Source organism: Berghia stephanieae, chromosome 2, assembly GCF_034508935.2.
Source record: "Berghia stephanieae isolate SIO BIC M18660-M18661 chromosome 2, UCSD_Bste_1.3, whole genome shotgun sequence".
Lineage (NCBI taxonomy): Eukaryota > Metazoa > Mollusca > Gastropoda > Nudibranchia > Aeolidiidae > Berghia > Berghia stephanieae.
In genome coordinates, this window is record NC_088361.1 from 103,818,893 (window position 1) to 103,831,392 (window position 12,500).

The following is a 12,500-nucleotide window of genomic DNA, read 5'->3' on the forward strand; positions in this document are numbered from 1 at the left end:
TGTTGGTCCGTTATACTCCCGGATGGCAATGTTATGAGCTTCTTAGCCAAGCGCATACTATCTATAGATTTTGCTACTTTTCAAAATTGGAAAAAAAATGTATTAAAACTGAGCATGTAGGCTACATAGATAGTTTTATTCAACTATCATTGACATGTTAAAAACTTTAAACCATTAGCTTTGATACTACGCCTATAATTTGTCTCATAAAAATGGAATAAATTATAGGCAAGGGGTTAAAAGTAACCTGGCTAAACTTAACAACGGATATAGTCGGTGTTAGGGTGGAGTGAGTTAAAACACAATTATGTTCTGTCTGGTCCTTGGAGTTAGATTATATCATTGTGCCTTCGAGTGGTTTCAGTTCGGTATTTCACGCGATATTAACAAGAACTGACACCTTATTATTATTATTATTATTATTATTATTATTATTATTATTATTATTATTATTATTATTATTATTATTATTATTATTATTATTATTATTATTATTATTATTATTATTATTATTATTATTATTATTATTTATTATTATTATTATTATTATTATTATTATTTTATTATTTTATATATTTTATTATTATTATTATTATTATTATTATTATTATTATTTATTATTATTATTATTATTATTATTATTATATTTATTATTATTATTATTATTATTATTATTATTATTATATTATTATTATTATTATTATTATTATTATTATTATTATTATTATTATTATTATTATTATTATTATTATTATTATTATTATTATTATTATTATTATTATTATTATTATTATTATTATATTATTATTATTATTATTATTATTATTATTATTATATTATTATTATTATTATTATTATTATTATTATTATTATTATTATATATTATTATTATTATTATTATTATTATTATTATTATTATTATATTATTATTATTATTATTATTATTATATTTATTACGCGATCGCCATCTTTCATCCTGACTGGACGTACTGAAACCTTTTTCACGTCCATATAGATGTTACTTGTACTAGTATCATTTCAAGTTCTGTTGTTGTTGTTGTTTTTCTTGTTGTTTCCTGAAGAGGGATTTTGGGCCCAAAACCGTCAGTGTTAAGTATTTATGGTTCTTTATTCGAAGTTGCTGTATTAATTAATTAGTCGATACACGCCAAGCCTATTTATAAGGCTTACTCCAAAGAGCAGCATACGACATATCTACAGCAGGAATGCCAACTATTTCATGGCAGGGATCATTTCTCAGCGATGACTCATAGAATGTCACATAAAATATAAGTCTTTTATTTCAAGGCACTTTCTTTTTTGTCTTCTTCTTCTTCTTCTTCCTCTTCTTCTTGTGCTTGTTCTTGTTCTTCTTCTTCTTCTCCTCCTCCTCTTCCTCCTCCTTCTTCTTCTTCTTCTTCTTCTTCTCCTCCTCCTCCTCCTCCTCCTCCTCCTCCTCCTCCTCCTCCTCCTCCTCCTCCTCCTCTTCTTCTTCTTCTTCTTCTTCTTCTTCTTCTTCTTCTTCTTCTTCTTCTTCTTCTTCTTCTTCTTCTTCTTCTTCTTCTTCTTCTTCTTCTTCTTCTCTTCCTCCTGCTCCTATTCCTCCTCCTCCTCCTCCTCCTCCTCCTCATCTTCCTTCTTCTTCTTCTTCTTCTTCTTCTTCTTCCTTTTCTTCTTCTTCTTCTTCTTCTTCTTCTTCTTCTTCTTCTTCTTCTTCTTCTTCTTCTTCTTCTTCTTCTTCTTCTTCTTCCTTGTCTTCAAAGGGACTAAAATGATAAATTCACAACATAAAGAAAAAAAAACTTTTACAAAATAGGTCCATGTAATCCAACATTTCTCGCAGAGTATCAATTTCGAGAATCGTCACTGAATCCACCATCCTTTGAATGCATAACAAGCCACAAGCGTCTCTACAGTTCGTCCCCCACGTCTTTTGCAGCATGAGTAAATGAAATGTGACAGAGCGAACGGCTTCTCTGATTTTTGTCTTCAGTGATCTTATAAATAGTATGCTCTTGGCTAAGAAGCTCACATCATTGCCATCCGGAAGTTTAACGGACCAACACACAAAATTGTCTGTATCCATGAACGTTTATAGTCGGGTTAATAAAGTTCAGTGAGCACTACTCATAAACGTGGATGGCAAAAAAAACAATAACAAAGACCTGAGTGACTTCATCTTCGAACTATCTATACACAAATGAATTTCACAGTGTCAAGGCATTGGTCCAAGTTGATATCAATCATGTCGGGGGTAAATCCAAATAAATTACGATTTATGTCAATCAAATTAACCCTTTTCTACTTTTGACGTGCGGATATGTGGTCTAGTGGTATGACACTCGCTTTCGGATCGGAAGGTCCTGGGTTCGAGCCTGGCACTCGGCGCATAGTTGAGTCCTTGGAAAAGACTCTTTACTCACATTCTCTCACCGCACTCAGGTGTAAAATGAGTACCTGGCCGTTAACATCGTTGTCTCTGTCCGAAAAAAATTATATCTTCGCCTAACAGGCCTCATGTCACATCCTAAATGTTAAATGCTGCTGTTGGCCAGGGACCCCTTGTAAAGCGCTTTGAGCACATTTAGTGGATATTGCGCTATATAAAAGCTCAATTTTAATGACGTCATAGCTCACCTACCACAGTATTAAATCTTATATCAATCAAAACTTGGCGAAATTCTACAAATGGGGGAAAAAAAATCGTTTGATGAAATCTTACACAGCTCTCGAGTTATTCAAAATCGTTTGATGAAATCTTACACAGCTATCGAGTTATTCAAAATCGTTTGATGAAATCTTACACAGCTCTCGAGTTAATCAAAATCGTTTGATGAAATCTTACACAGCTCTCGAGTTATTCAAACCTGAAATGTGTCAATAATAAAACAAAACAAAACACAAAAACACACTGTATACCGAGGTGACCAATGTGTCTGCCGCAATGCAGTGCAGCGCCGTATGGTGTACAATAGAGAATAATAAATTACGTGCGTGCTCAAGAACAAAATATGAAGTGCCTGCCGACAGCGAGTATTGATCCAAGGTCTCACGGGTGCAAGTGAAATGCTGTATCAGGTCGACCATCTCTCCCGTACAATCAAGAGGAAGATTAAACTTTCCGTCATGCATGATTTAACTCACTCAATCCTAGACATTTTTTGCTACTTTTCAAAATTGGAAAACAAATGTATTTAAAGTGAGCATGTACATAGATAGTTTTATTCAACTATTATTTAACGTGTAAAGATTAAAAACATTAGCTTTGATACTACGCTTATATTTTGTCTCAGAAAAATGTAATAAATAGGCATGGTGTACAAATAACCCGGGTAAATTACGGATATGTGACCCACCGTCTCAAAGCGGTATTATGTCGGGATCCACTCGGTTAGAGAAATTGAATTTATAGCCACCAATATCAAACTTGGGTTTAATTTCTCTACGTCATGCTGGAGTATAAATACTATTTTTAGCTTTACAAAAACTTCTAAGGTCCAATTTCTCATCGTTCTTTCTCTAAATTCACTTTCTGGAGTCTGAATCATCCCGACATAATACCGTTTTGAGGCGGAGGGTCACATATAGTCAGTGTTAGGGTTGAGTGAGCTAACACAGCATGAATGTATATTGATATTGATATCCTGTTTCCTTCTTGGAAACCCTTTGAATTTGAAAGGCTGTCGTGTGATATCGTGTTTATAGTGTGATATCGTGTTTATAGTGTGATATCGTGTTTATAGTGTGATATCCTGTTTACGTTGCTTGATGATGTTGATATGATCTACGGATTAAAGTATCATTATAATATTTGTTACCCTCCGCCTCAAAACGGTATTATGTCGGGATGATTCAGACCCCAGAAAGTGAATTTAGAGATAGAATGATGAGAAATTGGACCTTAGAAGTTTTTGTAAAGCAAAAAATAATCTTTATACTCCAGCATGACGTAGAGAAATTAAACCCAAGTTTGATATTGGTGGCTATAAATTCAATTTCCCTAACCGAGTGGATCCCGACATAATACCGCTTTGAGACGGTGGGTCACATTTTTGGTGACGCGCTTGGGATTACATGCTAGGGTCGCTGTGACATCTAGACGCCGTGACATTTAGACGCAGTCCTCAAGTTTGAACCGATATCGACATAAAAAAAAAACTAAAAAAAAAAAAACTTGAGCTTTTATATAGCGCAATATCCACTAAACGTGCTCAAAGCGCTTTACAAGGGGTCCCTGGCCAACAGCAACACGTAACATGAAGGACGAGTATGACGCCTGTCAGGCGATATTACAAATTTTTGGGACAGAGACAACGCTGTTAACGGCCAGGTACTCATTTTACACATGAGTACGGTGAGAGAATGTGAGTAAAGAGCCTTTTCCAAGGACTCAACTATGCGCCGAGCGAGGCTCGAACCCAGGACCTTCCGATCCGAAAGCGAGTGTCATACCAATAGACCACATGGCCGCACTAGTCTCATTTATCCCCCCCCCCCCCCACCCCGTCCACACATACACATATAAACACACACACACACACACACATACACAAACACACACACATACACACAAATAAAGGCCGTATTAACCATTTTCCATTCCATAGAGTACCCGTCGACTGTTATGCGTCCTTTTTGTACAAATAATTAATATCCGTCACTTCCTGCATATAGCCAGGTACTCACTCACACCTGAATCGAGTGGGGTAATATGTGTAAAGTGCCTTATCCAAGTTCACAATGTCGGGACTATAAGTATCAGTGATCACTGTCACCCATCCTCATTACGATTTGTTAAATATGTACTTTGTGCAAGATACATATATTATGTTATTTGAGATTATGCAGTTCTGTGCTATTTTATGACATTTAAGGATAGTCATACAGAAACCAGTGGGAGAGGAAATAGGAAGAAGACGATGGAGGTGGATTGGACACACGCTTAGAAAGAATGACTCAACTATAACAAAGAAAGTATTGGACTGGAACCCTCAGGGCGGAAGATCAAGGGGAAGGCCACGAGGAACATGGAGAAGAATTAAAGAAGCTGATATACAGAGAAGTGGTAAGACATGGAATGAGATTAAAAATGTTAGCTCAGGATAGAGAAGGATGGAAACTGTTTGTCTGTGGCCTATACCCTGACCCAGGGTGAAAAAGGCAATGATGATGATGATGATAGAGAAGGATGGAAACTGTTTGTTTGTGGCCTATACCCTGACCCAGGGTGAAAAAGGCAATGATGATGATGATGATAGAGAAGGATGGAAACTGTTTGTCTGTGGCCTATACCCTGACCCAGGGTGAAAAAGGCAATGATGATGAGATACTGGTTTCAGTTTTAACTAATATAAGATAATAACAAAATAATTTTTAATATTGTTTAAGTGTAAGAAGTAAAGTTATTTTTAGAAAAAATATTCCCAAACCTGCCTACTGGAAAATTCAAAATTTCGTAACTTTTAGGAGATAAAAATTGTAGTCGCTATTGTTAACTTTATAAATCAACAATTTACTCTCATAAAGATTAGAGAAAAAAACGTCAAAATCTTTGCAATTATGCACTGTAGCATCAGCTTTCAATTTCAATATGTTTTAATGACTTTAGAGATGCTCATGAATTTCTTCTTCTTCTTCTTCTTCTTCTTCTTCTTCTTCTTCTTCTTCTCCTCCTCCTCCTCCTCCTCCTCCTCCTCCTCCTCCTCCTCCTCCTCCTCCTCCTCACTCCCTCCTCCTCCTCCTCCTCCTCCTCCTCCTCCTCCTCTCCTCCTCTCTCCTCTCTTCTTCTTCTTCTTCTTCTTCTTCTTCTTCTTCTTCTTCTTCTTCTTCTCTCTCCTCCTCCTCCTCCTCCTCCTCCTCCTCCCCTCCTCACCTCCACCTCCTCCTCCTCCTCCTCCTCCTCCTCCTCCTCCTCCTCCTCTTCTTCTTCTTCTTCTTCTTTCTTCTACTTCTTCTTCTTCTTCTTCTTCTTCTTCTTCTTCTTCTTCTTCTTCTTCTTCTTCTTCTTCTTCTTCTTCTTCTTGTGGAAACCTCCAATATTGTAGAGGATCACTCCACAGTTGTTAAAATTCTGCAAATATACTAATAAAAAGTACAATGATTAAATTCTTTTGAAAGTCACGATGTGAACTCTAGCAACTCTAGTGAATTTCTGAAATTCTAGCCGAAAACGTTTACGAATTTTTCGTAATAGTGGGCAGTTCTGCGTTTCATGGTCAAAGTCAAAGACTCACAACAATGGTCAGTTCTTGTGACGGAGGCAGCACACCAGAGCCTGACACAACGATACTGCCGCTGATCCCTGACAACGAACGGCCATCTTGTTGAAGTTTGAATCTCGGGGAATATCCATCTGGCTCAACTGGAAAAGAAAATGAATTTTAAAAAATACTTTAACCCTTTCCGTACCCATCATTTTCAGAATTTTCCCAAAATGATGACAGGCTTACACAGCAGAAAAATTGATTTTTTAAACTCAAACAAGCTTTCTACAAAACAATTTTATGTTCTTATTAATCAAATAAGGATCATTTAATTAAATAAGGATCGTTTGTGATGTAGAAATTAAATCTGAATAAGAAAAATGTATATATATATATATATATTGTGTCGTAACAAATGACACGATTTTGCTGTAGGTGGTAAGGAGAGGGTTAAACAATAACATGCCTGTAGGTGGTAAGGAGAGGGTTAAACAATAACATGCCTGTAGGTGGTAAGGAGAGGGTTAAACAATAACATGCCACCCATTGTCAATATCTGATTTTATGAAAAAGTAGGCGTGAACACATTTTCAGGTCTGGTAAGAGGACGCAATTATGGGCCCGTTTTAACATTGCTGTAATGGAGAACATTTGACGTTGGTTTAAGAGTATTTCTTTTACAACAACGGGCCCATAACAATTTGGGTTATCAGACCTGCGAATATGCACCCGTCGCTTTGATGACTAGACTGTCGTACTCTGTCGTACTTAAAACACACATTAAAAATTTTAGACCAGAAAACTCGTCCTTCAAACATCGAACATTTAAAATAATAATAATTAATAATTGAGCTTTATATAGCGCAATATCCACTATATGTTCTCAACGCGCTTTACAAAGGGTCCCTGGTCAACAGCAACATTTAACATGTAGGCGATATTACAATTTTTCGGACAAAGACAACGCTGTTTACGGCCAGGTACTCATTTTACACCTGAGTACGGTGAGAGAATGTGAGTAAAGGCCCTTTTCTAATGACTCAACTATGCGCCGAGCGCGAGGCTCGAACCCAGGACCTTCCGATCCGAAAGCGAGTGTCATACTACTAGACCACAAAGCCGCAAAATGACCATTAACTTGTCAAAAACTCTCAAACTTAAAAAAAAGAATTAGTCTCTCCAACAATTCTTCTAATTCTACAGGAAAACCTTAACCAGTTAACTGGCCTACTCTGGAATGTAAGCTCCAATTTAATAAACGTAGACAGATACTGTGGACGTTTCGGGTTTCCCCTTTATCAACAAAACACGATGAATGAAACACTAAGGACGAATGGGAGATGTGTGAATTCGAGCGCTCTACCAACTGAGTTTTCGGGACATGTGTTTCCAAAAAAAACAAAAAGGAATAAAAATAGAAGGCCCATAACAATTGTGTCCCCTCGTCTCAAAACGGTATTAAGTCGGAATGATTAAGTTGCTGAAAATTGAATTTGTAGCCAGAATTATCAGACTTAAGTTGAGTTTATATGTTTTTTCGAGGAGAATGAATATCATATTTTAGAATTCTGAATACCAATAATTCATATTTGTGACCAGTTTAACTAGAATTTGACTTTATGGCATCTGTTTCATCCAGACATAATACCGTTTTGAGACGTTGGGTCACAATTTGGGTTATCAGTCGACCTGAAGTTTTAATCTAAATGAAAACGAATAGAAATACGTGGTATGCTTCAATGAATATCATAAGAGAGATTACTGTTAATATTATGTTTGGGTTTTTCCCCTTCCATAAGAGCGATTACTGTTAATGTTTTTGAATTTCCCTCCTTTATCACAACAAATAATAATATTGAACAAGCAGAAAGTCAGACCAAATCGATGGGGTTGATAAAATGATCGTTTAAATAGCATTAATTTAGCTCTAATTTTTCACGTATTTAATCATTTTATTCGATCTTATAGGTAAAGAGAAAGCGCGGGGGGGGGGGGGGGGGGGGGGGGACCCAAAGAAACCTGGGAAGGATCGTGGAAAAAGTCATAAAGGAAGCAGGCCTGTCCTGGAATAGATAGTTCGAAGTTGACGTCACTCAGGTCTTGGTTATTGTTTTTTGCCATCCGCGTTTATGAGTAATGCTCACTGAACTGTATTAACCTGACTATTAACGTTCATGGATACACACAATTTTGTGTGTTGGTCCGTTATATTTCCGGATGGCAATGTTATGAGCTTCTTAACCAAGCGCATACTATCAATACAGCCACTGCAAAAGCAGCCGATCGAAAAAAAAAAATGGAGAACTCTGGTGGATGCCCTATGTTTCTTAAGGCCCGAAGAGGATTGGGTAAGTAAGTAATAGATAAATTAAAATAAATATAAATACTTATATAGCGCTTTTCCAAAGATTTAACATGCTCAATGCGCTTCAAATTGTTTTATTTATTCGTCCAGGAGGCCGTTTGGAACAATATTTCCATTTCATAAAGTACCAGTCTCCCGTTGGGCGACCGTTTGAACTAACATTCTTATAAATCTGTCAAGGCCTATTATAGCCGGGTATCCATTCACACCTGAGTCGAGTGGCCAATGTGTGTTTAGTGCATTACCCAAGAACACAACGTTGGGATCAGAATTTGTCCATTCTCACTGTCACCCATCCGGCCACTGATCACGCTTAACATTGCTTGATTTCTGTGACAGGCACGAGATCATACCAATGAGCAATCGAGACACGTCTAGAGTTGGTTTGAGAGTATTTCGATTGCAACTATGAGGCCATAATAACTTAAGTTATCAGACCTGCAAATAAGTACACGGAGTTTGATCAAAAGGAAGAGGGGAACGTTAAGTCAATCAACTGTTTTGTGATATTTGTTGAAGTTTAACAATCATCCAAAAACGATTTTTTACGCTTTGGTTGGAATTTTTGTGCGGCTATGATGTGGTCTAGTGGTATGACACTCGCTTTCGGGTCGGAAGGTTCTGGGTTCGAGCCTCGCTCGGCGCATAGTCGAGTCCTTGGAAAAGACGCTTTACCCACATTCTCTCACCGTACTCAGGTGTAAAATGAGTACCTGACGGTTAACAGACGTTGTCTATGTCGAAAAAGAAATGTAATATCGCCTAACAGGGTCATGGCTCTTTCTTTATGTTACGTGTTGCTGTTGGTCAGGGACTCTTTGTAAAGTTCTTTGAGCACGTCAAGTTGATTTTGCGCTTTATAAAACCTCAACTCTTTTTTTTTTTTTTAGATTATATTACCTCCGACTAAGTTCATGTCCAAATCTGGGTAGCTATCTTCATCGCGTGCGGCCAGGCTGTAGACAATCGTCCAGGGCAGAGCATCAGTGTCCACTTGGGCCAAGAAAGGCCTGGCTTCCATCGTGAACATGGGAGGCTCATCGTTGACGTCACTAAGGGGTAGGCGGATGGTCAGGGGTGTGGCTGAAACCAGGAAACGGAAGTATACCATGATTGAAAAAAAAGAATAATATTATATGAACTGCAAAACAAAACAAAACAACAACAACAACAACAATACTAATATTAATAATAATAATAATAATAATAATATAATAATAATAATAATAATAATAATAATAATAATAATAATAATAATATTAATAATAATAATAATAATAATAATAATAATAATAATAATAATAATAATAATAATGATGATAATAATAATAATAATAATAATAATAATAATAATAATAATAATAATAATAATAATAATAATAATAATAATAATAATAATAATAATAATAACAACAACAATCAAAATAAAACCAAAAACAACTACAATAACAACCGCATTAACAATAACAACAACAAATTAAATTTTTGACAAACAGGATTCGAACATGTGACCCTTGGATCTAGAGAGGAATGGTAATCATTAAGTCATGTCTCCGCCTTTCAGAAGTTCACCGTGTTCAAACCGTAAGCATGACTCATACTGTTGAAATGACACGCGTTATTCTGTACAATCACAAATAAATCTGTCTTACGATAGGGACATGTATTTACATGTAATCTGGCTGGATCTAATTCGATGCCAAGCACGGTCAAAATGCATTCTTTGTTTTGGTCAGATATTTTTCCTTATATTATATTATATGCTGTGCGCTTGGCTTAGACGCTCACAACATTGCCATCCGGAAGTATAACGGACCAACAGACAAAAACCTGAGTGCCGTCAACTTATTTCTATCTATATATAGTATGCGCTTGGCTAAGAAGCTCAGAACATTGCCATCCGGAAGTATAACGGACCAACACACAAAACTGTGTGTATCCATGAACTTTTATAGTCTGGTTAATACAGTTTCGTGAGCGAGAATTACTCATAAACGTGGATGGCAAAAAACAAAAACAAAGACTCTAGTGACAACTTAGTTCTATCTGTAGATTAGTATAGATAGTTCGAAGATGACGTCACTCAGGCCTTTGTTATTGTTTTTTGCCATCCGCGTTTATGAGTTATGCTCACTGAACTGTATTTACCCGACTATAAATGTTCATGGATACACACAGTTTTGTGTGTTGGTCCGTTATACTTCCGGATGGCAATGTTATGAGCTTCTTAGCCAAGCGCATACTATCTATACGCTTAGCATACAACATTGGCATACGTTAGCTCACAACATTGCCATCCGGAAGTATTACGGACCAACACACATAATTATGGGTAACCTTGAACGTTTATAGTCTGGTGAGTGAGAATTATTCATAAGCATGGGTGGCAAAAAACAATAACAAAAGCTTGAGTGACGTCAACTTCGTTCTATCTGTAGATTGAGAGACTTCAGATTGTCAAATAAACAGTCTGAAAACTTTAAGACAGGAAAGCTGAGGTTTTAAAATAATTGAATTCAATAGTCTGATGTCACGCTGCCCGGCAACGGCGGCCATCTTGGTTCTAAACAAAGAAAATCATTAATTTTTATTCTTCATGCTGGCGAGAACTTTTCATATGTCTTGTGATCAGAATGTGTAAAAGTCAAAACATGATCAAATGTATGGGTTTTTTCTCTTCTGGATACGCTTTTAAGCTCGCCGGAGAAATATTTGATACGGGCGTCCGCCATTGTTCCGATAGTTTAGAGCCAGTGTTACTAAGTTACCATGCGTCATAAGGAAGGAAGTGACGTTCCAACTGTTGAAGAGCATTGCTATCAATCGCCATTATATTCATTTGCGCCCCGCACGATTAACAAAGACTGGAACGCTCTTCCTGAATCATGTGTGAACACAACAGAATCAGACACTTTCAAACGAAGATTATCAAAATTCTTCAGCCTCAACGTAGCAATGGCTGTTACATTCAACAACTCTCTCCGCCCCTCGAATACAAATTGACTCGATTTCGAGTAACATACAGATTAAGATTCAGATTCTATTTAAGGAAAGTCTGTTAATGTTTAATATATTATTCTATTATAGATAGTATGCGCTTGGCTAAGAAGTTCACAGCCTTGCCATCCGGAAGTATAACGGACCAACACACAAAACTGTGTGTATCCATGAACGTTTATAGTCTGGTTAATGCAGTTTAGTGAGAACTACTCATAAACGCGGATGGCAAAAAAAAAAAAAAAACAATAACAAAGACCTGAGTGACGTCAACTTCGAACTATCTATATATTATAGTTTTTCCTAGCGAAGCTCAGCGGTACGGTCTTTGCTTCGTACCTGTCAGGTACCGAGTTCGATCACCCGCCGCTGTGCTGTGTGGGCTTGAGCAAGTCATCTCGCCCTAGCTGGATTTGCGGTACTGCACTGCGGCTAACGCCTGGGTTATTCCAGTCGTCCCTTGGAATAGACCCTAGAGACAAATTTCCCCCTATGGGATGAATGAAGGGAATTTTATTTTTTAAATTTATTTTAAACTCAATTTTCCTCTTCTCGTTCATGGCCACATTATCCCTGATGGACGAAACGACACAGACCACAGTGGACAGGTTGGGAGACATCTTGATGTGCGGCTATGTGGTCTAGTGGTATGACACTCGCTTTCGGATCGGAAGGTCCTGGGTTCGAGCCTGGCGTTCGGCGCATAGTTGAGTCCTTAGAGAAGGCTCTTTACTCACATTCTCTCACCGTCCTCAGGTGTAAAACGAGTACCTGGTCGTTAACAGCGCTGTCTTTGTCCAAACAAAAATTTGTAATATCGCCTAACAGGCGTCATGTCCCGTTCTAAATGTTACGTGTTGCTGTTGGTAAGGGACCCCTTGTAAAGCGCTTTGAGCACGTTTAGTGGATATTGCGCTATATAAAAGCTCAAGTTT

The 12,500-nt window shown here is 37.1% G+C and overlaps 1 protein-coding gene across 4 annotated transcripts in view; it reads right to left on the reverse strand.

Annotated features, from left to right (window-relative positions):
• Positions 1–12,500, reverse strand: part of LOC144966124 (neural-cadherin-like) — a 173,194-nt gene that overhangs the window by 142,414 nt on the left and 18,280 nt on the right. For all 4 annotated transcript variants that reach the window (XM_078902233.1, XM_078902231.1, XM_078902232.1 and 1 more), the window contains exons 3-4: positions 9,469–9,651; positions 6,234–6,361 (exon numbers count right to left, since the gene is read on the reverse strand). In XM_078902233.1, the coding sequence (XP_078758359.1) occupies positions 6,234–6,361; positions 9,469–9,651 (311 nt within the window). The remainder of the gene's footprint in view (positions 1–6,233; positions 6,362–9,468; positions 9,652–12,500) is intronic.